The following is a 27,327-nucleotide window of genomic DNA, read 5'->3' as shown; positions in this document are numbered from 1 at the left end:
TCTTTGGATTGGACAGCCAGACCATTGCTGGAGATGCCGGCAGGCTGTGCCCTTGACAGAAGGAAGTCAAAGCAGAGGGTTGGGACTGGGCAGGAAAGTGAGTGCTGGCCCGGCCTGCCCTCCCTGCCATTTCCCACAAAGAGCCAGTGCCAGGGAGCCAGAGGGTCTCAGCATATGCCTTGGAACTAGCTTGGCTCTGCTGCCAGGGCCTGGATTTAGGTGTCACCGTGCCAGCCCCTTCCCCTCCCTCTTCTTCTTGGCTGCTGGAACAAAGGCCCTCATTTAGCAGGCTGAGCTTGGGAAACTCGCACCAGCAGGTCCCCAGCCCTAGTTCAGATGGGGCCACAGTCTTTGTCAGTGGCAGCCCAGAGAAAGATGGCTAGAACGGGAGTCACACTTGACCCCAGGACAGATGCTCCTTCCCACCTTCTGGGCTGGGGGCAGGGACCCCCCCCCCCACCACCACCTTGGTGTGGTTCCCAGAGGCTCTGCCTCTTCCTTCAGCTCTGATCCTAGGGCAAGGGGGAGCATCCTGGGCAGGAGTTGGAGCTAGGGATCCAGTGCCAAAGGAATGATGGTGGTAGCTCTATGACCCTTAGGCTCCTATGCTTTACCTAAAAAAATGAGGAGATTGATAGCTTGATTACTTCCAAGGTTCATCCCAATTTGTTAATTCTATGGATGCCAGAACACTCCACCCATCATAGATACTTCTAGCCCACAGGCTGGTGGCTGCTCTCCAGGCAGGACCCAATGGGGCTCCTATTTTCCCCTGTTGGGTGCACTGGGTAGGCCTAACTAGGTGATCACACCTTGCAATACCACAGCTCAGCAAGCCAAGTCTCTTGAGCCCAGTGTATGAATGTCAGCATTAGAGCCCAGAGGGGGAGAATTTGACCTTTACACTAAGAGATTAGTTTGAGGCAGTTATCCAGAAATTATGGGTTTTAAGATTGAGTCAAAATTGTTAAATCAGTTATGTTCATGGAGACCTTGGAATATGTAAGAGCTTGACAGGGACCAAATTAATTAGTTAATCCATTCATTCATACATGCACACATTCATTAGTTCTTATTGACAGTGCATGAGCTGAGTACAGGGTGTGAGGGCAAAGAGATGATTTCGCACCATCCCTCATGGGGACATTTTAGCTGAGAAAGATGATGGGACAAAAGACTAGGAGTTATCATTGGAATTGCACTAGCACATCAGATGGTCAACCCAATTAATCCTCAAAACAGTTTTGTGGTTAAGTCAGTTGTTCATGTCATACAAGAAGTGGCAGAGGCAGAATTCAAACCCAGGTCCTTTGCTGTGTATACAGAATACATTCTATACATTTACTATGCATGCAGCCATATATATTGCTTCTCACTTGTCACTGAGATAAAGCTACTCCAAACTCTGTTTTTCTCCCTAACCAAACTTGAAGAATCCCACACTTCCTGCATCAGGAAGTCTCCCTGGAGGAGGAGGGCTGCACTGAGTCCCACCATCAGGGTCTCCTTAGGGCTTGTACTCAGTAATGGGCCATTTTGCACTCTGAAGGGCCCTTCAGCCCAAAACTCTGCCAACCTGTCCTGACTGTGCAACAAGCAGCCTGCAATGCTGTGGAATTTTCAACCCAAGAACCTGGGTTCAGTGAAGGCAACAGAGGCTGCTCAGACCCTAGGGCTGTTTATGAGGAACCCATAGCAACTGGCTGGCTGGACCACAGCCTGCTACCATACCTCCATTTCAGTGTCTACCTTTACCACCGCCTGCTGTGTGACCTTGGGCAAGCTGCTCAGCCTCTCTGGGTTATGGCTTTCCATCCATGTGGCAGGAAAAAGTCTTGCTCTCTCACCTGGTGAGGGGTCTGGCTAATAATGCATGCATGTCATTGCAGTGCAGCCCACACTGAGAGGCCTGAAGGGGTGGGGTGATTTCTCGAGGCTCTGCAGAAAGCTCGCTGAGCGCTCCTCGCCCAGTTTCCTAGCTGCTGCCGTTTGCTAATGAGAAGCAGCATATGTTGATGATTCCGGCATCCATGCTTGCTCCTTGGCTGTCCGAGTTCCCAGAGCAAACTGGCTTCCTATTAGGCATTTATACTTATTAATAGCAGCAAATTGTAGCCCTCCACAACATCTGCTACTTTTCGTTTGCAAAGAGCTTTCCAGACCATTTTTATTAGTACTATTTTGTGACCAATTTCTTTGAGGCGAGTAGGACTGAGTTCTCCTGTGTGAAAAGGAGCCAACTGAGGCATAATGAGGGGAGAGGGTCTATTCAAGGTCAGCCAGACACCCAGAACGGATTAGAGTTCAGGACCTCAGTTCTGCAGTCCTAATGCTCTGGGGCTATCGTTCTTGCTGTTCTGAGTTCTGGGGACCCTGACCCCAGAGTGCATGTCTAGAGGCAGGTGGGGACAATGGTGACAGCGAGGACTGCTGCCTGCGACCCTGTGCATCAGTCTTTTCCTAAGGGGGGCCCCTGCGGGACCAGCTCCATGGCCTGAGCCCAAACAGGAGGAATTGCAAAGCTCAAGGCCAACCATTCTAGAGCAATTTGTATTGCTGCCACGTAGATAAAGTCATTTCCTGACACCGGAGGTCAGTACAGAGAGGATCCTATGAGCATCCATGCTTCCAGTTAGCCTGCCACGTCTGGAGAGCTGCACTCTCTATGCAGAATCTTTTCTGGTACTTGGATCAAGGGCTGGGACTCCTCAAGGCTATAAATTCAAATCTATGATCATAAAATTAAGAGAGCTAGGGTGCATAGGTAGTTCAGTGGTAGAATGCTTGCCTTGCATGCAGGAGACCCAGGTTTGATTCCTGGACCATGCACCAAAAAAAAAAAAAAAAAAAAAAAAAAGTTGAGAGAGCTAGGCCAGCATGGGAGATACTGGGAAGATTTATTTGTCATAGAATCTCAATGTTTATCCAAATTTGTTTGGTGCTCAGGGTGGAAAGGAACTATTATCCTGCAACCTTACCTCTCCTTCACTTGGTCTTTTCTCCTCTACCTCTCACCTTGCACCCTGGTGTGACTTTTTACACAGCACCTTTGTAACAGTTAGCCATTCCCCAATACAAGCTATGTAAAAAACTACTCAAACCCCTGTGGTATACAACAGGAAGTATTAATTCTCATACCCATGGATCTACAGATCAAATGTGTGCCAGCTGATCCAAGCTAAGCTTGACTGGGTAGCTTTGCTCTACTGTGCTAGACCAGTCTCCTTCCTGAGGTTTAGGCTCAGTTCTGTTCCATGTGGGTTCATGTGGGGCCAAGGTTGAAGAGGAAGCAGTTACCTGGGGAAGATCTTCTTGTGGCAGACATAGTCACACAAGAGGGCAAGGCTAACCAGGCAAGCACACTTCAAGGCTTTGCTTTGTGCATGCTACCATCCCATTGGCCCAATCAAATTCTGAGGCCAAGTTCAAAGGCAAGGGATGGAGAAGTACACTCCACCTCTACATTCACCGTGGTAGGAAAAGCCACGGTAGGAACGGCAATTTTTGTTAAAGAGCATTTTAGGGGCATGAAGAATTGGGACTAATAACACAGTCTGCCATAGTCTGAGAACAGCCTCCTGACCTCTGCCTTTCTTGTCAGTTTGCCAAGTTCAGAGATACCTGGCACCTCCGAGAAAAGAGGCTGTGAGCTAGGTGCTCAAAGTAACTTGAAAAAAAGGGTCTCCACCTAGCATTGTGGAATTAAGAAAGCCTTCTTGAACAAAAAGGGGAAGAGAGGAATGAGACAAAATAGAGTTTTAGCAGCTGAGAGATTTCAAATGGAGTCAGGAGGTTATTCTGGAAGTTATTCTTATATATTAAACAGCTATCCCTTTTTTAGTTTTTAGTGTATTGGAATAGCTAGGAGGAAACAGCTGAAACTGTTGAACTATATTCCAGAGTCTTGATACTTGAAGATGATTATATAACTATATAGCTTTTACAATGTGACTGTGAAAATCTTTTGGCTGGCACTCCCATTATCCAGAGTATGGACAGATGACTAAAAAAATTAGGACAAAAAACAAGTAAATAATAGGGGGTGGGATAAGGGGTTAAAAAAAAGGGGGGTAGATTGCAATGCTAGTGGTCAATGAGAGGGAAGGGTGTGGGATGTATGGGGTCTTTCTTTATATATTTATTTCTTTTTCTGGTGTGATGAAAATGTTCTAAAAATGATCATGGTGATGAATACAAAACTACATGATGACAAGAAAAAAAAAAGAAGGGGACTCCTGAGCCACTTCTCAGCCACCGCAAGTTCAAGCCCTGGGAGTGAGGGGCTCAGAGCCCATCATGGGGAGGCAAGGGGTTTAGGAAAGCCTTGCTTGGTCCTCAGTCAGCAAAAATTTAGCCTGGGAAGGTGGGAGAGACTACCAAAGGGAAGGAAGTCTCCTTCCCCCAAGACATTCACTGAGATCCATGTGTATGCTGAGTTAAGAATTTTGCAGAGAAAAACGGACTTTTCTCAACTCTACTTCCTTTGCTTTGGGGATGGGAGATGGAAGGATAGCACCGAGGGACAGAGCGCCAGGCGCAACATCTGCACAGCTTGACAGCTCCCCCAGCAGCCTCTTGGAGTTTCTTAATGGATCATCTTGCCTCTCTTTTCCTTTTTTTTTTGACAATTTTGAAGGAAATTGGGTACTTAAGAAGCCTTTTGGACATTTAAATTAACTCCAACCATCAGGCTCAATATAGCCACTATAGCATTAGCATCCAATTATAAGAGTAGAGATGGAGTAATAACTCACATTTTGACCAGAATGTCAAATGCTTAAACAAATTAGAAATACACAAAGAGACTGTACATTATATCTGTGGGACGTTTCTGAATGTAATCAGCAGAGCAGCAAGCCCCCTTTGGAATGCTAACGGCAGCAGGCGAAGTGGAACCCTATTCCAGGCCCCAAAGGGAAAGGATCTTTCAGAATATCAGGGAAACCAGACAGGGCCCAGGAACTTCAAAAACTCCACCAAGGTTCCATGAGCACGACCAGACCCCAGGTCCAGATCCCAGAACCACCGGGCAATGAGCTCCATTTATCAGACAACGGGAGCTTATAAAGGTCAAAGCCTTGAGTTAAAATCATGTACTGGCCCATTTGCTTTGCTCTTTCTGCAATTACTCATTGCCTTCCTCTCCTAGGCCATTGTGAATTCATGGCCTTGGTCATGGAGCTGGGTAGATGAGGGAGGAAGGATGATGATTCCATTGATAGTAGTCCAAAAGCAGACAAAACTAAGATATATACTTTGGGAAGGCATCGTTTGGTGGGGAAGGGATATATAAAACCAGTGTGATTTCCTGAAAGATAATTTAGGGGAAGAGAGAGAGGTGGGAATTGGTTATAAATGGGAATGAGCAATTCCAAAACAGAGGATAAGTATTAACAGAAGAACTTTATAAGCTCAGGGTCGTTTGACATCGGGTCACCTAGTTGAATTCTGATCCCCAACTCTGTGCCTCAGGGAAGGAGATAGGAATTAGGAGAGGTTCTGGATACCATAGGACCCCAGCATTATTTTACCTAACCTTCTCATCATGAAACGAAACAGGAGAACAGATCCAGTCACATAATAATATATGATCAGAGACATTCTTCCAAAACCCTTTTGTCCATTATGAGATTAAATTGAAAAAAGTAAAAATGCCTGCCTTTTCATTCAAAGATCTCAGAATGTCATAAATGTGAATTTATTCTCTACCGACAAAAGGCTTCTTCCCCCATTGTGACCCAGGGAGATGAGCAGAGAATAGATGTTTTCACGTGCACCGTGCCCCTGCAAAGCTGAAATTGCTTGCCAAAGGCCACCTCATAGGTTTGTGAACAGAGCCAGGATGATATACCCAGACTACCCCAACCACCATGCCCAAGGACCTCCACTTCCTCCCCAGCACAGGGGAGACACACACAGAGTGCTCTGGGACATGACGTGGCTCCTGCCTCCAGAAGCAGCGACGGAGCTGCAGCTACATCAATCACCACCTCTCCTGGAGTCTGTGGTAGAGGTGGCCAGGGGACAGACCTCAATCTTTTGTGGTCTCCGAGATCATCTATCACTATGATAGCTCAGGTCACATTGCCACCTGATTTGTTCCCCAAGCAGCCCCACCCCCAACCCATGACTTTCTCTGTCACCTCTTCCTGTGGTCTGAATTCCCTCACTCAGTTAATTAGCATGCCTGGCACTCTAGCTTGAGACTTTAATCAGCGTGGGGTGGTTTTAATTAATCGTGTGGCTCTACATCTGGAGTGGTTTGTATTCCAGGGTCAGGAGAGGAGCTGGAGGTGGGGGTGGGGTAGGGGGAGATGGGATAAGCAGCTTTGTCTGGCATATGGTGTGGGTCTGGAGAACCTAGGTATTTGGAGAGAGATTCAAGGAGCAAGGAGACTTGGAAGCCACCTGGCCACCTGTGCAAGGTATGCAAGGTAACCAGAGCCATTAGAGAATAGATTTGCCCTGGGATAAATTGTTGGTTACTAGATGGCATCTTGAAGTATCAGGAAAACTTCTGATGCATTCCAGATTACTCATGTGGTGACAAGTGGGGCAAGCCCATGATGTTGACTGAGAGATGCCAGAGAATACTGCCTGATGTAAGGACTTCTGGAGATTTCCCTGGGCCTGGCTGTCCTAGGGAAGGTCCTGGGAAGATGAGGGGGTGATAGGAACCCTTTCTACTTGGTCTGTTGGAGTCCTGTTGGTTCCCCAGTCTTAGCAGCCACACTTTAAAGGGGAAAGAGAAAAACTAGATAAAGTTGGAAGTGAATAATAAAAATAGCTGAATATATAGATAAAAGAAGATCCTGTAAGGAAAGGTTAAAGGAATAAGGGTTGAAAGTAAACTTTAAGAAGAGAAAGCCATAGATGCCCCGATAACCATCTTTGAGGGCATGTTTTCCTGAGGATGTAAGCTGACGTTGCTGTGATGTCCAGAGAAATCCAACAAGATGGGAACAAAGCAGGAGAGGTTTAGTCTAGGAATTAAAAAGGAGCTTGAAATGTGAGACCTAAAAGGGACTTTCGAGCTAACCTTGTCCAGTCCCCATTGTACACAATGATCAGAAAGAGAGGCAGAGAGACTTGCCCTGGCTCACCCAGGGAGCCGGGGCAGAGTCCTGCTCAGGGCTTACGCCCTTGTTCCGTGGGGGTTCTGAGTAAGGAATCCCCAGAATGAAAAACAGAGCAAAATATATCACCATTACAGTAGTGGGAAAAGGTACTGCATCAGTGGCAGGAAGCTGGGATTCATCGCCACAGGGTTTCATCCAAAGGAAGAAGCAATGAACGATTTAAGGGCAAGACATCACAGGTGAAGGAGGAAATGGCGTGATCGAGAGAGGAAAGTAGATGTTGTTCTTTCCTGCCTGAATCGGGGATGCCCAGTGCGCAGTGAGGCGGGAGGCAATGTGACCATGCAATGAGGAATGGAAGATCCATGACACAGGGAACAAAAATAAAACATCCTCTTGTTGTGCTTGACCATTTACAAAGCAGGTCCATCCCTATTGGGCCATTTGTGCTTTGGGAAACTCCATGAACTGGGTGGGGATTTTTATCCCCGTGTTGAGAGTTGAGAGAAATGTCACTCCAAGATGACAAGATCTCATAGCTAGTAAATGGTGAAGCCAGGTTTCAGCCTGAGCTCTGCAGGCTCCTATACTCTATCCAACCAAACTAAAATGACCCTTGTTTAAAAACAAAGAGAGGAAGGACTTTACAATTTCAGGGAATTGGCATTATTAAATGCCAATTTGCAAGATATTTTTATTAATGTAAATGCAAAGGCTTTTGTGAACATCAGATTCACCAAGCAGCTGGCTCTTTACATTACGTGGCACAGCCTGAAACACCAGGGCACACGTCAGTGGGAGAAACTGAGGATATCAATTAAGTTTAGACCAAGAAAATGCTTTTGATTGTACAAGTCATGCTTTTCTCTTTAAGCCCATGCAAAATATGGAGTGCTAGACAAGCAGCTGGAACTTATGAAAACATTATTATGTACTTGTGGTTCCCAACTTTCACCGTCTATGGCCCCATTTATTATTTTGCCCCTTCTGGGCATCATGTTTTGAAAGATTCCGTCTACTAAACAAACTGCATTTATTAAGTAATAATATATTTCCTATTTTTAACATGGAATATACATCACTGAGAAAGCATAAAAACAGAACACTGCAGCAGTCCAATTTCCATTAGGCTTTGGAAATATTGAAAATAGCGTGTGGACCTCATTAGCACTCATGAATTCCTAGGGGTCCAGGTACCCTGGGTTGGGAACCACTATTTATATGCCTACACAACTAGCACTCTGTGCTCACTTAAGGGGTGGGAAAACAAATTAAAGAGGCAATGTGTAGAGTCAGTGGGATAATTCATAAGAAAGTTAGATGACGGTTGGTTATGAAAATTGAAAGGTTGTATGTATGCAAAGCCCAGGCATGGCCCATGCAAATTGCATGAAAAGTAATAAAAGGAAAGCTGAAATTCTGAATGTGCAAAAAAGATACCCAACAAGGTTGTATCTTGAAGACCAAGGAAGGAGTAAACCTGCAGGAAAAGGAGAAGAGGGCTGAAAGGCAGCTGGGAAGAAGTAAAAAGGCAGTGTGGTCATGATGAATGCTGTGTGCTTTGGAGAACAGAAAGATATATAAAAGTGATTAAGAAAATTAAAATAGGAAGGGAAAAGAAATCATGTGGGATTTGGCATTAATTATTAATTAATTCCAAAAGGGAGTTGTTTTTTTTTTTTGAGACTAATTGAGCAGGCTGTAGTGCCAGTTTGCTTGCACATGAGTTACAAATAGCCCCTGCCAAGTGTACATAATTTTACCGAGGCAGATGCCCTAAGAAACAGCAGGAAAAACACTGCCCCTGCATTTGCTCATGAAGCAAAGGCAGCTCAGCCTGGTCAGTGGGGTTTAAAGTTTTCCGTGCCTGTTTTCTGATGGTGAGAAATGAAAAAGGATGACCGCATCCAATTCTCCTAACTAAAGTTGAAAGATTAGGTAAGAAGTCCTCCACTGAGATAAAAAGATGCGCCAAATGGAAAAAGATTTTTTTTTATAAAAAGAACTTTTGTAAAGAAGAAACTGGCAAAATAGAGAATAAAGACCTAGGCTACAGAAAAAAAATAAAAATTTAGTTTGATCCAGTGTATCATTGATAAGTACCTACTCTGTAACAGACACTAAAAAAGTCATGTAAAAAGACATCAAGGAAAAGCTGTATTAAGGAAAGAGGAATGGATACACTAGAGAACAAAGAAATTTAAAAGATGTTTAAGAGCGTGCAGAAAATGGAAGCATTTGGGCTAAGCAGAAATGTCATGTGGAACATTTAAAATTAACAAGCGGCTAGTGAGAGCTGATATAAGCTTTAGGTTGACGTGGAAGTCTCTGTTCTTGAAAAGGGTAAGAGTAGGAGAAGAAATAGCAACAGCTGCTCTTTGAAAGTACCGTAGTGAAAAACTTTTAAAGCCAATTGGCCAACATTATGAGAAAGAAAGAGTGAGCAAGTACCAGCTACAAAGTGAGTTTATGACACCTTGTTAAAAGGCATGGAGAAAGAAAAAGAAAAAGGATTGGTGCTGTATTAAATGCTCCCTGAACAGTAAAAAATGATGAAACCTAAAGAGGGACTGGAAAGAAGGTAAAATACTTTATGACAAAAGAGAAGCAAGACATGCAGAAAGAATAAACATTGGAGTTTATTACACTTAGAAGAAACAAACAAACAAAAGAAAAAAGTGCATAAATATGCGACTGATGTTTGTAGAGGTATCTTGGGGTTTGGGTGGTGGGAAAACGTAGATGTACGTTATATAAAATCTTTACAATTTAATATGGCCTCTGTGGAGTGTGCATTTCTGGAAACTTCTAAGAAGAACAACAGGCAGGGATCTCCCCTGAATCCTTATGTGTCTGTTTGCTCAAACAGGACCACTCTAGGTCCCCTTGGGTTCTGGGATTCTAGGCATCTCCACGTGCCTACACTGTTTTTGGTAATACATGTAATACTTAGGAGGGCCACACTTTCTGATGAACTGTTAGGTGCTCTGCAAATTCTTAACCCCTTTCTTCCTTGTCTTGCCCTAGCTCGCCAGAGTCCCTGTGGAGTCCTGTGGTCAGTATCAGAGCTGTAGCGAGTGCCTTGGCTCTGGGGATCCCCACTGTGGCTGGTGTGTGCTCCACAACACGTGAGTACCACCAGGCAGCTCCCTCCTGCTTCCCACTTCCCTCCAGCCAGTCTCTTCCTCCTCTTCTCCATCAACACCCTCCTTCTCTTTGATCTGTCTTCTCTACCTTCTCTTCTTACACTTTCTTACCTCTTGCTAAGTTTATCTCCCTTCTTTTGTCCTTTCTGACATTGCTTTAAATTGCCAAATTCCCACAAGAAATACATGGGAATGATTACATGGGGAGCCGATGATGGGCGGGATATGAACGGCACATTGGATAAGTACATAATGGATGGCTGGAGGGGGAGGGCTTCCCTCACTTTCCTGACTGTGACCTGAAGGTATACTGACTTTCTGGGGCTGAACACGAGGGAAAAAGGAATTGGACTATTCCCCTACGTGACATGGGTCGCTAAATCATGTGGCAGTTGCGTGTTGTACGTTTAGTGATTCAACACCCACTTAACATGCTAGGCGATGACCCCACGGGGTTTTCTGCCACCTGTGATGTGCAATTCTAATTTGCAGCACCTGGGAATTCCCCTCTGCTGTCACAACCCTGAGTATGGGGTCCCTGAAGTGAAGCCAGATCCCAAGTGCTGGGCACTCACTGTACGTGCCCCCTTTTATGCTGGCTCCATTTTATTCTCTAGAAGTGGGGAAGCGGGCAAGGGTATCACAGTGGAGGCAGGTTGTAGCTTTGTACCTGAACTGAGGGGTGGGGTGAACCAACCCAGACATGTGGGGTGAATTGAAGGCCCTTCTTTGGGGACTCAAAGACCCTTGGCATCCCTAACTGAAGAAGCCAGAAATAGGTGGGTGCCACTCTAATGGAATTTGGTCCCAAATAAGCCATCGTTGCTAGAACCCAGGCTTCTACTCAACCCCTGAAATTCTCACTCGAGTTCTGCAGAAGCATTACAAATTAAGAAGAAGGACATTGGCCCTCCTACTAAGAACCTGAAGTGTATGTGACCGATTACTTTTACCAGTAATTTTCAACCACAAGATCCCATCCCATCCCACTCAGAAGTGCCTTTAAAGCTAGACACACCATCTTAAATTCTCATACGTTCTCCCTAAGGGAGCAGGCAGGCCCCCATCCCACCCCATCTACTGGGGAGAGACTCAAGCATAATAAACCGTATTTCCTTAAGGGAAGGTACTAACACTCTCAAGTGTATTAGGGTGGGAAAAAATGAGGCTCATTGGCAGGCAGTGGTGGCTTAGTGGCAGAATTCTCTCCTGCCATATCGGAGACCCGGGTTCGATTCCCGGAGCCTGCCCATGCAAAAAAACAAGAAAGAAAAGAAAATGAGGCTCATTAACCTATGCTGAAATGCACATAACTCAGAGGCAGACCTGAAACTGTGCATGAGTGTATACCAATGGTAACACAGAATAGTGGTGAGTAAGAGGGCAGGGTAAGTGAGCCTGCAGCTGACTGCATTCAGGTCAGCTCTGATCAATCCAGGATAGCCTCTTAGAATACCCTTTGCAGGGCAGAAGGGAAGTCATTTTCTTTGGTCCTCTGTTATGTCTGTTAGGAGGAAACTGTGTGCCAAATCCACTGCCTTACTTGCCAGCCTTGAGGCCACCTGGATTTCTTCTGGGCTGAGGTTGTCTCAGCAGCTCCAGGCTTGGGGCTCTCACACCTGACAAGAGCAGTCAGGAAGGCTAGGCCTGCCTGATATTCTATGCCTGTAGGACCCCAGAGCAGGTTCCCATGCCAGCTGTGGTCCCTGCCCAGTGATGCCACTCCAGACCCAGAAACCAGTGGCCCCATTAGCAACCAGGCCCCTAAGACTCTGAGAAGGTGGGAAAGGGCCGGGATCACCCACCCCCACCTGCTTTCCCCAGAGATGAGTTAAGCAGAAGTGAGAGGAGAAGGTACCAGACACTAGTTCCTGCATGGCCTCAGTTTCCCCTTCCATAATCTGCCACCTGCCACCTGCCAAGTGGCAGGAAATAGAAGTGAACTGGGGCAAAGGCGAAGCCCGGGCAGTTCATAAAGGAGGTGGTTGGCTTGCACTGGGAAGCCAACAGCTCTCCTCTCGGCAAGGCAGAAAGAACTCAGCCATGGGCGTGAACTTCTTGTGAACAAGTCCAGATTCCGCATCGCACCAGCTGCGCAGCAACCTGGGCAGCTTCCCAGTCTCCTCATCTATGAATTGGGGAGAATGGCACCTGCTTTCCCACTTCACCGAGCTGCCAGAGAATAAAATGAGTTTATGGGTGCAAGTACCCAGTGAATTGTGGAGCTGTGCTAATGTTAAGCCGGCGGGGGGTGGGGGTGGGGAAGTGAGGGGGGTGACACAGAGTCTTGACAAGGCTGGGGAAGAATTGATAGGTCCTGGCTGCACTGCCTTTGGTGGCTTTGCTGATCCCCACTGATTTTCCAGATGATTTTACCTGAATTGCAGACTTCTCTTCCTGTGGGTATTCCAGCCTCGGATTGCCTTCCTCTGATTGGTGGACGTTCCTGCTGGATTTCCCTCACCCCTCCCAACCTAGCACTACGTCTTATGCTGAGGTTTGCCTATCTTATTCATACGTGTCTGTGTCAGTCCCACTAAGCACAGGCCTTCAGAAAGCAGGATGTGTGCAGCCATTGTTCTCTCTGTCTGGTACCCAGCACAGAAATGAGGAGGATGCTGCTGGTGGTGGGAGCCCCTCCTTGTCCAAGGAGCTGCAGCAGGAGCACAGGCGTGAATGCAGTGAGGGACTGGATGGGAAGTCAGTGGATTCTAGTTCTCACTCTTTGCGAATGTATTGGAGAGCTTTGGGCAAGTAACTGGGCATTCTCATTGTTAAAGAGGGTGCACGTAACTTCTCCTACAGTAATGGGATGAGGATAAAATTAGGCAATAAAGGATGTTATAAAATCTAAGGTGCTTTCCCAGGTCAAGGTGTTGTTCTCGGTATCCCTCAAGGTTCCTGGTCATATGAGGGCCCAATGAGAGCAGAGAGTGTTGCTGGGAGCTGAGCAAATGCATCTGGCAAAGCCCAACTTCCCTGGGAGAATAAACCTTATGAGCACCCCTAGGCCAAGGCTGCCTACCCTCAGTGACATGCAGTGAAGCCATCCTCCCTCCCTCCCACACTCAATAACCAAGGAGAACTTCATGGGTGAAGTAGAGTAGGCCTCAGGATCCTCTAAGATCTTTTTATCAAGATAAGATTTTAAAGCATATATTCAGTCAGATGCACAGATTTTAAGTGTACAGCTGGAAAGGTTTAGAAAAATGCCAACACCCATGTAATCCGCACCCCATCAAGATGTAGAACATTTCCTTCATCCAGAAATTTCTCTCATGGTCCTTCCAAGTTCTTCCCAGTGAGATTTTCTTCCCAATTCCTTAACTTCACATTAAAGCCAGGTATTGCTTCTCCCGATATGCCCTCCCTATGCCCTTCCTTTCATTTTAAATGGGTGCACACTGGACATTCATGAGGAAATAGAAAGGGAGAAGCAGGAAAAGGAGAATGCTGGGGGTGAGCAGACATCAGGCAGCCGGACAAAGTCTGTGTAGTCACACTCTGAGGTGCCTCAGTTCATTAGGAGGGAAACTGCAGCAAAAGAGTGGGGGAAGTTTAAGTGCTGAGTCCATAGACACAAACTTGGCCAAAGTTTTCAGACCTGTCCTGTTCCTTCTGTGCCAGGTACCATGCTAGGCTTGGGGCATGTATCTCTGCCCAAAAGTTTCTTGGAAAGTGGACTTTTCATCAGGGATGGGGAGAAGGGTCTGTACCCCCAGAATCAGTGCATTTGTTAGGCCCCCACATGGGCAAGACCCTGTGCCAAGTGCAGCACCTGTTGCTAAGAGAACCAAGGTGAAAGAAAGTAGTGAAAGGTTCCTGGAGGTGTCCAGATCAGTAAGTTTTCTCAGTCACTTTTGCCAGCTTTTCTCATGGTTGTAGTGAGTGAATGGTGAGAAAATGGTGGGGAGAGAAGGAAATCAGATGATGTGTTCATGTGCACATGTGCATGTATGTGTATGAGAAAGAGAGAGAGATTAAGGTCAGGGCCTCTACAAACAGGTGGCTCATGTTGCTGAATGGGCAGTTTGTACCTGCAAAGCAGATTGCAGGATGAACATGCCTAAGAAATGCTCATGAAATTAAACTCTCAGTTGTCATGAAGCACTTACCTGCCTACCCAATAGCACAGAGGGTCAGCCCTGTTGCCCTCTTTTGCAGCCCCTAGCCCCAGCTTGCCTGTTTCTAATGGCAACAAGAGTTTCTAACAGCCCTGGGTATCTATCTGACCTTGAATCTTGAGCCCTTATTCACAGGGCATTCACTTTGTAGCATATTCCTGCCTGATCTGACCTGGGTGAAGGTGAAAAAAGCCAAAAGCCCAGGGTAAAGCCTGCCTTGGCCCCTTCACAGCTGTCTCCTATTCTGGACCTGGAACAGTCCCCCCGGTGACCAGCCACCTCTCATCTTGCACTCCTATGGCTTCATGCCCAGCCAAGGAATCCTATCCCAGCCTCAGCAGGTAATGGGATCCTGCCCTGCAGACCCAGCCACATCGATTGGCCCAGACATTACCTTTCTTAAGAAAAATCATCAGCGTCACTCCTGGGAGGCTCATGTAACCTAAGACTAGAGAGGGGAAAGATAAGATCAGCCCTTACAAAGTCTCTCTCTTACCCTCTGATGACCCCTCCTCTTTCCAGATTTCTTCTGTTGGAACAATGCCCTTCCCTGGATAGGTTGGCACCAGTTACTTTTTAAGGTTCATTTCTTTTCTTCTTTACGTAGTTTCTGCCAAGAAGGGAGAGAAAGGAAAGGAAAGGAGAGGTACTGCTACCTAGAGAGGAGGGAGTGGGTTAAAACTAAGAGCCTCTCTGTGGACAGACCCAATCTGGATCCTGTTTCCTCCATTATAAAATGGCAATGACAAGAGCCATCTTGGAGCCACATTGTGAAATGAGATGATATACATAAAGGCCCCTCGCTGTGCCTGGAGCCCAGCAGGTACCCTGCTACCCATGGCTTGGAAGTAGCCATGATTGTCATGACCATGTAAATGGAGGCTCTGGGTGGTGGGTCGAAGCCCCCAGGCCGACTCCATGGCCCACTGACCTTCCTTTCCCTGCCCCAGGGCTGCAGTGGTGTGGTTGGGTGGCTGCTACACATCCCCTATAGAAAGTCTACGTCCACATGGCTACTGCAGCCAGTCTTCTGAGGCCATGTCTGTGGCTGCCCACCTGAGAAAGCATGGAGAAAGCAGTTTATCCCCTAAGCCATTGCTGGTTGTCTCTTGAAGAAGCACAAACTAATTCTGAAATCCTTGCTGGTTCTTGGCAGATTCCACAGTTTTGTATCATTTTTATTTTTAATTTTTTTGATTCCCATCCAAGGGCTACTTGCTATTAACCTGCTAAATCTGTTTTCTCTCCCAGGGCTGTTTGCTATCAGAGCCTTATCTTTTCTAAGAGAGGACCAAGAAATTATTTGTTTTTTGTTGCAAAGAATTTCGTATGTCAAAGCTTCTGGGGAGGTAGGAGGGAATAACATGATTCTCCACACCTTGTGTGTCTACTGTGGGGGTGAAAGAGAGGCCAGGGCGGGTGGACTTTGCCTTGTGGTAGTGGTGACCTGATGCCCCCACTTCCTTGGGGACAAAGCTCCGAGGATGTCAAGGACAGGCCCACCTGTGGTCCAGAGCCAGAGCTGCAGCTCTCGTCAATGGATTCCTTCCCCCAGAAGGCTCCAGGAGTCTGCCTTGGCCCCGCCTTACCTTCCCTCTGACACTTCCAGTGTTGCTGCTGCTACCGATACATGAGTTAATCAAGACCCGAGACAGCTTCAAAACCTTCAGGAAGTTTGCTTGTCCCGGTACTAATCAGGAGCATTTTGGAGTCCCTTCCTCAAAGCCAGTCTGCTATTTGGTTTGAGTCTCCCTCTGCTGGCTTGGGGGCCAAGAGGATTTCATACTTCATAAGGAAACCTTCACTCAACTCTGGACCACCATCCTAAGGGGCTGGGGTGGAGTGAGGGGAGAGGGGCTTATATTCTGCTTAGATTGACATGAAAAGGAATTTGCATCCCCAAAGCCCGTGGTGACCAACAGGGAGAAAGGCAAGCATGGGATCCTCACCACGCTTCACCACCAACCTTTCCCTGATGAACACAATCCATACAACACGCAGACATACAAACAAAGACACACCATCCCCACACATAGAGATGCATATAGATACACAGGCACACAACAAACCTTCCACTTATGCACCAGACACATATACACATGTGTGCATGTACACACATGCACACACATATACACACACGCACACACATGCGGCCCTCATCTCTTTGAGCAAAGACATTCTTGTCGTTAGCCTTTTAGCCTGCCCCAAAGAGCACTAGGGGAAAAATAGTGTTTCCTGGAGTCCCAGTCCCAACACGTCCCTCATGTCTGTGCTCCTGAGTGGCCTCACCAATGCATGTGTTTTGCCTGAGCCTAAGCAGACTCTCAGCCTCCTTCCTGGATCCCCAAGTTTCTTCCCATCAAACAGTACTTGTCACTCTAATTATTTGTGCATCACACAATTGCTTTCTTACCTTCATTGACCCTTCACTGGACTGGCTTATTTTTATTTTTATTTATTTTTTATTTTTCACATGGGCAGGCATCGGGACTCGAACCTGGGTCACTGGCAAGGCAGGCAAGAACTCTGCCACCGGGCCACTGTCCTGAACCGCCCTGGTTCATTTTTATTTTAAACATAAGTTTTATGCACATAGCATACACTCCATCAAAGTAGACAATCAAAGTAGACAATCAGTGGCTCTCAGTATAATCAGTGAGTAATGTATTCATCACCACGATCAATTTTAGGACAATTCCATTGCCCCCAAAAGAAAAATCCTATACCCTTTATACCCCCTCTTATTGGTACCATCAGTACAGTGCCTTTATTGCAATCAATGAAAGAATATTACAATATTACTGTTAACTGCAGTCCACAGTTTGCATTACTTGTATGTCTCCCATATACCACCCTAGTATTAATACCTTGTAATAGTGATGTGCATTTGTTCTAGTTCATGGAAGAACATTCTTATATTTGCACTATTAACCATAGGCATCATCCACAACAGGGTTAACTATGGTATAAAGTCCCATGTTTCATCCTCTAGCTTTCCTTTTAGTGGCACATGTGACCTTAAACTTCCCCCTTCGACCACATAACTCAGCACAGTTAATTATACTGACAATAATGTGCCACCATCACCTCTATCCACTCCAAATACTTACAATCAACCTTATTAAAAATTCTGTACAAATTAAGCATCAACTGCCCTTCTCTACCCTTATTCTATGTCCTGGTAACCTATACTCTAGATTTTAACTCAAGTCCTCTCATTGTTTATATTAGTGAGGTCATACAATATTTGTCATTTTGTGTCTGGCTTATTTCATTCAACATAATGTCCTCAAGGTTCATCCATGTTGTCGTATGCATCAGGACTTCATTTCTTTTTACAGCTGAGTAATAAATTCTGTTGTATGTATCTACCACATTTTGTTGATCAGTTCACTGCTTGATGGAGACTTGGGTTGTTTCCATCTTTTGGCAATTGTGAATAATACCGTTATGAACGTCAGTGTGCAAATGCCTGTTTGTGTCCCTGCTTTCAGTTCTGCTGAGTATATACCTAATAGTGGGATTGCCGGATCATATGGCAATTCTATACTTAGCTGCCTGATGAACTGCCAAGCTGTCTTTCACAGCAGCTGAAACATTCTACATTCCCACCAGCAGTGAATAAGTGTTCCTGTTTCTCCACATCCTTTCCATCAGTTGTAGTTTTCTGGGTTTTTTTATTTTTTTATTTTTTAATAGTAATCATTCTAGTAGGCATGAAATGATAGCTCATTATGGCTTTGATTTGTGTTTCCCTAATAGCTAGTGATGTTGAATACCTTTTCATGTGCTTTTTTGGACTGGCTAATTTTTATTTGTGGTGTTATTTGTGTGTCTGTTTGTTTTAATTCTCAGTACCTAGTCCAATTCCTGACACACAGCAAATGGTTTATGGAATAGATGGGTAAACTTTAGGGGGTTTGATTTTAGGGGATTCGATTTTAGGGGGTTTCTGGAGATGACTAACAGTAGTAAAGCTGCCAAGTTCTACCTTCTCTCACCCTTTACCCCACACCGTGTGCATTGGCCTAGGAGAAGTTTAATCCTGACTCATTTTGACCTACATTCTACCTTTTCACCCTTCTCTTTCTCACCAGAGTATAAATTGAGGGCTTTGTGCTTTGACTGTCCCCAGCCCTGCTGTAGGGAGGTGGTGTGGACCTTTCTGTAGTCTCATGTACAGTTTCCTCTCACATTAATATGAAAAGCACACAGTGGAAACAGAGTGTATTTTCAACCAGACACCCTATCCTTTAGGACGTCCAGATTCAATGATTTTTCTTAAAAGGTTAACAACAAAGTCAGGCACTCCTCCAGCCTTATTTTCTTCCTAATATTTATAGGATGTATAAAGGGTCTTCTGGAGCTCAGTCTCATTCTTTGGAAGGCCCAGGTAATTTCCTTATCAATTGGGTGCTAGACCCACCTGACCCTGGACTAGTGGGAACTAAAAGGCAAAATTAACTTGAAAAGTCAACGGAGAGGAAAATTGAAGTCCTTAGTCTTTAACCCCACCCAAGGAAAAAGCAGAAAGCAAATAACAGCCTCACTGCTGGAAATATCTCAGGCCTGAGATGCCCAGAACATGGGCACATGAGTCATTGCTAGTTATTAGTAAAAAGCAGGAAGACATTTGCCAGTGAAATATGCCTGTTTTTATCTCTTCAGCCTGTCTTCTAAGAACACTCTTACAGGTCCATTAGGAGAAGATGGTGATTTGGTGGACCTTTGACTTCCATCAGACTCTGACCCAGTACCAGCTAAGAAAGGACCATGTCCTCGTATGGATAGGGCCACTGTGTAAAGTTTCACAGATTGTTCACAACACAATGTTGCTGATCTAGGGGACAAGAGGGGGCCAAAATTTAGCCCATGTTCTGCTTGTGAAGCTGTATATGCTGCTTTATAGAATCTGCACCAAAATATTTTACACTGGCCAAGCCATATACCTGTAGAGCTCTGTTTGCCCAGAGGGGGCATCTTTTCCTAATTCATACAAAGGCACAGTAAGGGCAGAGCCTGACATGTGGTCTCAATTGTATAAGACAGCCACTCCCCGTGAGACCTCAGAGAAGGCAGGTGGTAGGGAACACCTTACATATCTGGCCTAACTGAGCTGGATCCATTTTAAAAACAACAGTCTCAGCCGTGTACAAGGTGAGTGGCCCCTCTGTCAGGCTTCCATGGAGAAAGAGGTACCAGGCATCTCTTTAAGCCAACAGTCATGTCTCTAGCACTATCGTGTATCAAGCATTGTGCTCAGTGTCCGGATAGCTTCACTGAAAATATGCTGCCAGTGCAGGGTTTTGAGACATGAATAGGAGTCTCACAGGCAGATACTCAGAAGCAACTCTTAAGCAGCTTACAGTATTTGAAGGAAGAGCTCACTGACATATAATCCCCATTGACAAGGGTGGCTGCGGTTTTGTTTGTTTGTTTGCTTGGTTTTGTTTGTCTGTTCCTTCAGGTCAGTCCCAAAGAAGGGACTGAGCTTGGAGACTTTGGTCTCCATTTCAACCAAAGCAGCACTATATGTTACCTATTGTATGTATTTAATAATCCGGTAGAATTTTAGTTGAATAAAAGATGGGTTTTTTTAGTTTCACATTCACTGTTAGGAAGGCTTGCTCTTTTTTTTTTTTTTTTTTTTTTTTAACATGGGCAAGTACATGGAATCAAACCCGGGTCTCTGGTGTGGCAGGCAAGAACTCTGCCTGCTGAGCCACCGTGGCCCACCCAAGGCTTACTTTTAGAATAGGAAAACCTGAATTTAAATCTTAGTTCAATTACTGGCTATGAAAAACTATGGGCCTTAGTTTATCTATAAAATAGGGCCAATTATAGCAGCCCTATGGACCTCAAATTGTCATTGTGATGGTCAAACTATATGAATATGTGAAAGGGCTGCACAATCATGAGGAATTATTAGTATCTACTTCAGCCCAGCAAACTCTTTGCAGTCTATTTCCTTGACTCTACCAAAAAGTTATAAGCCTGTGGTTCAGAGGAAAGAATCTATGCTACATATTAGTGTATTTGAATTTTTAATACACAGAACAAGTTAAGGAAAATTGGTTTTTCTCTCTTAACCACTCTCCCTCCCCTCCGTCCCATACGCATATAATACATGTTTTCATGACTAAAGGATACGTGAACAGTACTCTCTTCTTTTATGAATTAGAACAGCCCTATGATCCAGGTGAGTTCCAAAGCTCCCTCTCAGTTTAATGACTTAGCTCCAGGGAGACAATCTGAGACCTGAAGCCCAGACACGTATACAGCCACACACATATATCAGCATCTACACACTTCCCCCAATCATGCCACATTGGGCCATAAAAAAATGAGCAGCCTAGCTTACACATAGCAGAGTGCTTACCTGAACCCAGGCTGCTGGACCTGGTGATATTCACAGGTATAAAGCACTGGGCTGTTGGATGATGTAGGGTGAAAGTTGATTGGCATCAGAGTAATTGCTGGACTGTGTGTCTAGTAATAAGCGATATCTCCTTGTTGCTGACTGGATTATAAAACAAATAGATTAGGCTGCTATGCTGCTTCTTTGCTTTCCTCTTCCTCTTTCTCCTCCTTCTTTTCTCTCCCCCATCCCTTCTCCCTCCCTGCTCCTCTCCTTTCCTAACCCTCTTCAGCCTTAGTGGAAATAAATTAATCTAAACCATGCCACACACCATTGATGCAGAGAAGAATGAGAAAATCCCACTTCACTTTTTCTTTTAGAAACTGTAATTTTGCTTCAAAAAAGAAGGAAACTTTCCAGATCCCTTTTACCTACTACCTAAGCTTTAGGTTCAATGGATTGTTCATTTGAAATGTGGCCGAAAGGAAGCCAAAGCAAGAATTCAATAAGGAACCCAGGACAAAACATGGCTCTTCTTGTGTAGGCAGACAAGCCCATCATTTGAACTGACTGTGATGGGACAGGATCCCTCAGTTGCTGCATAAACCCAGGGAGGTTTTTGAGCCTCGAACTGACTCCTTTGCCTGCTGATTCTGGTTGAGTCATATACCTCTTCCTGCTTGCTTCAGTGACCTCAGCCACTGAGTGAGGCCCAGGAGGCATGGATTAAAGCAAAATCTTCAGTGCTGAGATTGGCTTTAGATCTTTAGAAAAAGTAAGGGGTTATGGGTTCAGTTGCCAGCAGCTGGTGGCAGAGGGAAAATTAGAATATAATCTCTGCCTTCCTGTTTCAGGATTTATCCAAGAACAAAGTAAATGCTTAGACTTTGCGTGCAATCATTGTGTCATTCACTGGATCCTAGAATCAAGGCATTGAAACGACCTACTACTTATAAGTGTTATAGAAAACCTTTTACACTCCCATCTTTCTAGTATGGTTCTCTTTACTAGTAATTCCATCTTCCGCCAAGCTACAAAGAGGTAGCTGCCCATTCCTGTGGGCATTGCTGAAGAGGACACAGGCAAAAATATTAGAAAACCTAGTCTCTCCCTTTAATAGTTCCTAGATATAAAGACAATGACCAAAGAGCCTCCCATGATTTCCTTCTTGTGTAGGCATGCTAAGACCTCTTAACTTCTCATTTAGGCTCATTAGGGAAGCCCCTCTCCCACTCTTTATATCACCATATGTTCTAAGCACAGATTTCCCCAAATGGTAGACTTTAAGCATAGGCCATGACCGATTTAAATATTGAAAATTGGAGGTCATCTGTGGAGAAGGAGCCACTTCTGATATCCGAGACTGGTGAGCCCATGCTGGGGGGTCCAGGAAAACAGACCAGCAACTACCCCTCCGGCCTGGAGTCTTGCCTGGGCCCTCCTCATAGAAAACCCCATCTTCAAATTAAAATTTGTTTGCCCGACCAGCAGAACTGGGAGTTCATATATCTATCACTGTATTTAGGAATTAATTTCTAGAGGACTTAATCATGGCTTCTCTCCCTCTTCCTCACCCCCTTTCTCCCTCCATTCCTCTCCTTTCTAATTTTCCACTTGGCTGGGAATTTACCAGCAGTGAAAGTTCAGGCTTAGGGGAGGGCGGAGGTAGCTGCTTCATTAGAGAGGATAATCTCATTGGAACTACTGACTTGTATAATAACCCCTTCTGAAGGACCCAGAGCCTTTCTCCCCAAGGCCTTTAGTACCTCTGATCTCAGGGCTGAATGGGCTGCACTGCAGAGAAAGCCGATTGATGTGGGGAGGTAAGAGGAGGTTAGCCTTGGAGTCAAGGGACCTGGAGTGTCTTCCTAGACCTGCTTCCTGCTGGCCATCTTCAGGTCTGTGTTTGGGGGGCAGGGGTAGCAATGTGGAGGTAGCGATGGATGTCTGAAAACTCGAAGTCACACAACATGCACTTTTTGAGTCCCTATGAACCCAAATTTTCCAACTTGGAAAATGGATGGAGCAGGAGTGTCCATCCACCTCAAGGGATATTTTACACTGAGTAAAAGGAAATGCTTTAAGAAATACCTGGAACTCCTTTGCAGGAAACTTCTAAGCTGGCTCCCCAGCAGTCATGAATTAACCTATTGCACATTTCCCAGCTCTTGCCTGGCTACAGGGAAATCAGAGTCCTAGTAAAACAGGCAGATCCCATTAAGAAATCAAAAGGGATTCATTCTTTCCTCTTCATTATCTCATCACATTTAAGGTCAGTTGTCTGTGATTTTCCACATGTGCAACCTCCGCCCTCATGGGCCCTGAGGATAGTAGAAATGTCAAAACATCCCTAGCACTGACCTTAAACCTGACTCTTCACTAAGATAGTTGAGTTCTCAATACCCTTTGACAGCTATTAAGAAAGCAAAATTACAACCCAGACCACCCTTTCCATCTTTTCTCCCTCTTAGCCTCTGGGGCTTCCCTTCCCTCAATAAGAGAAAAACCACTGCAACCATCCCTTTTTGTTTTTGATTTGCCCCATGGGCAAGTCTGGGAGAAAAAGCTCTACTTCTGCATCAGCTGCAGCTTGGAGGAGTTGGATGAGGAAGGCAAAGAAGGGATGGGATTATTCTAATAGTTAACATTTTTTGAAGGCTTTACTGTGAGCTAAAGATTATACAGATGGGATGTTTAGAATTGTAAACTATAGATGGATTCCCTGGAAAGATTTAGATGTGGGAGGCTGGCGGGGAGGAGGGATGAGTGGTTGGCTCTGGGCTCTCAGGAGCAATGTCAGGATACAGCCACGTGAGCTTTAGAAGCCACAAACAATGCAGCTGGAATTTGTCCTAAGGGCCCCCAACCAAATGCCTTTGTACCCCCTTGGAGAGAGATGGCATCTTCCCTTTTCTACCGGAATCTCTATTTGGTAACTCCAGGTGAAGTTTGGCCTGGAAACTGCTTCAATTTTCCATCTTCATAATTTAATCAAAGGCATTTTTCAGACCTACTGATTGCTCTTGGAAATAGGAACTTCAAAGTTGGGGAGTCAGTGAATAATTTAAAGCTGTAGCAGCTCTAAGGGTCTGCTGTTAATGGGTGTAATAACACTATTAATAGCGATGTCAGTGCAGACACCCTGGAAAAGTCCATAACATTAGCTTAATGGCTGAAGGTAATGGAGTCCTCGCAGCGGACAAAGCCTGGTAAATTAACTTCCAAGACTTTTAGGCAGAGGCGATTGCTGCCACAGGTCTGCCAGAGCAGTCAGGGAGTACAACAGAGATGGCCAAACTCCTGTCTGACCTTTAATTCCTGGGATGAGGTTTCCCAGAAGGGTACTGGAGAATTCATCTTTATCCAAAAGGTTCAAAGGGCTTCATACCAGAAAGTTTAAAAAAAAAAAAAGTGATTTTCACCTAAATTGCTATTAAGTACATAAAGGAAAAAGTTGGCAAGGAAAAGGGTTTAGCCTGCAGCAAGGAACTCTGTCCCTAAGGAAGTAGAGCTCAGTGGCTAGATGGCAGGCTCCTGAGTTCCCTCTGGTGCTCTAGGAAGGTACTTAACTACTCTCCTCTGCAGTTTCCTTAGGACATTGTTGTCAGGCTTAAATGACAGTGCCTAATAAAGAACCTAATAACTTGTAGTTAGGATTGTAGGATTGTAGTATTCAGGATCATTTTTTACTTTCTCATTACACGTCCAATTTACTCTAAGGTCTTCCTTTCTGTCCCCTGGTGCCCCTTTTCTTCTTGATCCTTGGAGGGGGCAGTTTTAGCCCATGGCCTTCAGTGATTTTTCACTTCCTTTACTAAATCTTCCTCACAAACTCCCCACTGCCAGGCCACTCATCCCAGGAGGACAAGGTACCTTTCTCCCCTGTGACAGGGATGAGACCCTTTCACCCGGAGGCCCCCCAGCTTTCCTCTGAGCCTGAAAGTTACCCCCCGGTCAGTGGGTGCCAGGTCCCTCTCTTCCCACATTTCCTTTCCCCCTCTGCATCCATCTGCTCTCTCCATTATTTCCTGCCTGACGTGGCTTCCCATACTTGGCTGCTCTGTTCTCTTCTAAACTTCTCGTCCATGGCTCCCTCCTGATCTGCAACACCTCCTGACATCCTCCTTCCTCTGCAAGTGTTTTCTCTTTAACTGAAAGAGATCAGCAGTTTAGGAGTGAATCTCTGTTCCATCTTATCTTAACTTGTCCCTTTGAGGACGCTGCTTTCCTTACCCCAGAGCAGAATTGGTAGTCCAAAGTTTCCAAATATGATGACTCAGTGAAGCTCCTGGTTCACAAGGCTTATCTGACTTGGATTAAATACTGTTTCCTGAAACTCAAATACCTCCTTGCATGAATTCCACTGTACAGAAGCGATAGTCCTGGCCCCAACATTAGAGCTTAAATACCCTCCCCTATGTTTTCTTTGTCCACTGGGGTGGTATGCCAGTTTGAAATTTTCATGTACCTCAGAAAAACCATGCTCTTTAATCCTCATTCAATGTTGCTGGGTGGGATATTTTTATTATTTCCATGGAGATGTGACCCACCCAATTTTGGGTGGTAACTTTTGATTAGATGGTTTCCATGGAGATGCATCTCTACCCATCCAAGGTGAGATTGCTCACTGGAGCCCTTTAAAAGGGGACTGTTTTGGGAGAAAGCTTCAGAGCTGACAGAGCCCACTCAGCCAGAGATATTTGGAGATACAGAAGGAAAACGTCCCTGGGGAAGCCTTATGAAATGAGAAGAAAAGTAGCAGACATCACCATGTACCTTTCAGGCTAAGACAGAAACCCTGAACATCACCAGCCCTTTCTTTGGAGTTAAGGTATCTTTTCCTGGATGCCTTAGTTTGGACATTTCAGTGGCCTTAGAACTGTAAATTTGCAGCGTAATAAATTCCCTTTTTAAAAGTCATTCCATTTCTGGTTTATTGCATTCCTGCAGCTTTAGCAAACTAAAACAGGTGATATCCATTCTTTTATGTGCATCTTTCATTCATTAATCCCATATCATACTGGATCTGGTCTACCTGTGATGCAGTTCACCTTGCCCAACACAGGACATTAAATAATAATAGCAAACCTTATACAGCAGTTACGATGTGCCTGTAATTCTGTTCCAAGGCAATCTGGCCCGAGAATCAGCTATATATTATGCTATTTCGAGCTTTCCTTTCTCTCCCTTCCACCCATACACATTTATTTTCTGACTGCTAGGACATGACAGTTTCAGGAGATTCAGACTATGTCTGAGAAGAAACTCAGACATAGTTTCTTCTTTTGAGGTGCTCACGCTTGGTAGAAGAGGACTGCACTTAGCCTAATATTATCATAGACTCTAAAAAGTTCTAGAGCATAGGAAACTCCAAAGTATTATCAGACCATGAAGAGGAAGCTCTTAATCTGCCTTATGGGTTGGGGGGGGGGGGAGTTTCTTTGCAGGTGGTTGATAGTTAAGTGATGTCTGGAAGGATGCATAGGGATTGCACAGGTGGAAAAGTGGGGAGGAGGCAGTCCAGACAGAAAAAAACGGCATGTACAAAGATAAGGAAGCCTGAAAGAGGATTTTCATGGAAAGAAAAAGTCTTAGTTTGCCAGTGGAGGGTAAGAGAATGGCAAGCACTGAAGATGATTTGAGACATAGAATAGATAGGACTCAGCACCTCTTTATAGGAGAATGATGAGGTGGTAAAAAGGGTTGAGGATGATTCTCAGGTTTCTGTATTAGGAAACTAGGGTCTGAAATTACCATATTTTCCAAGTTTGGGCATAAGGAAGAGGACCTGGTTTGGACAAGGAAACAAGATCTGTTTTGGATATGATGAGTTTGGACACATCCTGGTTGAGAAATCTTGAAAGCTGCTGGAGATGCTCGACCTCGGTGCCAGGCCTCTTGCTAGATTAAGCAGCTTTCTCCTGAGTAACTCACTGGTATGTCCTTCTCAGGTGTACCCGGAAGGAACGATGTGAGCGGTCCAGGGAGCCCCGCAGATTTGCCTCAGAGATGAAGCAATGTGTCCGGCTAACGGTCCATCCCAACAACATCTCCGTCTCTCAGTACAATGTGCTGGTAAGGGTCATGGGATAGGGCCCAGAGATGCAGGAAAGAACCCTCTCCTCTCCAAAAAAAGGGCCTCAATCTGATGCCCCCTCAGGCCAGATCTGGTCAGCAGAAGTAGCTCAAGAGCAGTGCCAGGGAATGTGAAAGAATAAATGTCCATTAGGGATGGAAGAGGAGGGCGTGAACCGATAATATTGGGAAGGGCGTATATGCAAAATGGATAGAAAGACAGAAAAACTAATATACTGAAAATGATCAAAATATGCAAAATGGGTAAAAAGAAAAACTAAAAATGATCAAAAGGCTGGTGAAGAAAGAGAGTGATATTTTATAGATATCTTCATTGGTAAAATGAAAAAAGTGTATGTGATAAGGATGGCTCCCAGATTCTTGCACTGGAAAATTGGTGTTGCCGTTTTTCCAAAAATGGAAGTGCTTGATCCACAATACCTCAGTCCTGCCCAATACTTTCTTCACAAATCCCCTAAATGTTCACACGCACTGAGGTCAAATCCCTTCAGAGTCAAATGAAGTCTATTTTGTCTCTGTCTCTT

At 45.1% G+C, this 27,327-nt stretch overlaps 1 protein-coding gene and 1 non-coding gene across 2 annotated transcripts in view; both read left to right on the top strand.

Moving 5' to 3' along the window:
* PLXNA4 (plexin A4) overlaps positions 1–27,327 on the top strand; it is a 464,554-nt gene that overhangs the window by 336,448 nt on the left and 100,779 nt on the right. The window contains exons 5-6 of the mRNA XM_077135733.1: positions 10,107–10,207; positions 26,659–26,782. Coding sequence (XP_076991848.1) covers positions 10,107–10,207; positions 26,659–26,782 — 225 coding nt within the window. The remainder of the gene's footprint in view (positions 1–10,106; positions 10,208–26,658; positions 26,783–27,327) is intronic.
* Positions 2,759–2,829, top strand: TRNAA-UGC (transfer RNA alanine (anticodon UGC)). The gene has a single exon. It is a non-coding gene; the product is annotated as a tRNA-Ala (tRNA).

The sequence above is a fragment of the Tamandua tetradactyla genome, chromosome 1 (genome assembly GCF_023851605.1).
Source record: "Tamandua tetradactyla isolate mTamTet1 chromosome 1, mTamTet1.pri, whole genome shotgun sequence".
NCBI lineage: Eukaryota > Metazoa > Chordata > Mammalia > Pilosa > Myrmecophagidae > Tamandua > Tamandua tetradactyla.
The sequence above is the reverse complement of the archived record's forward strand: the minus strand, read 5'-3'. Positions and strand labels throughout refer to the sequence as shown.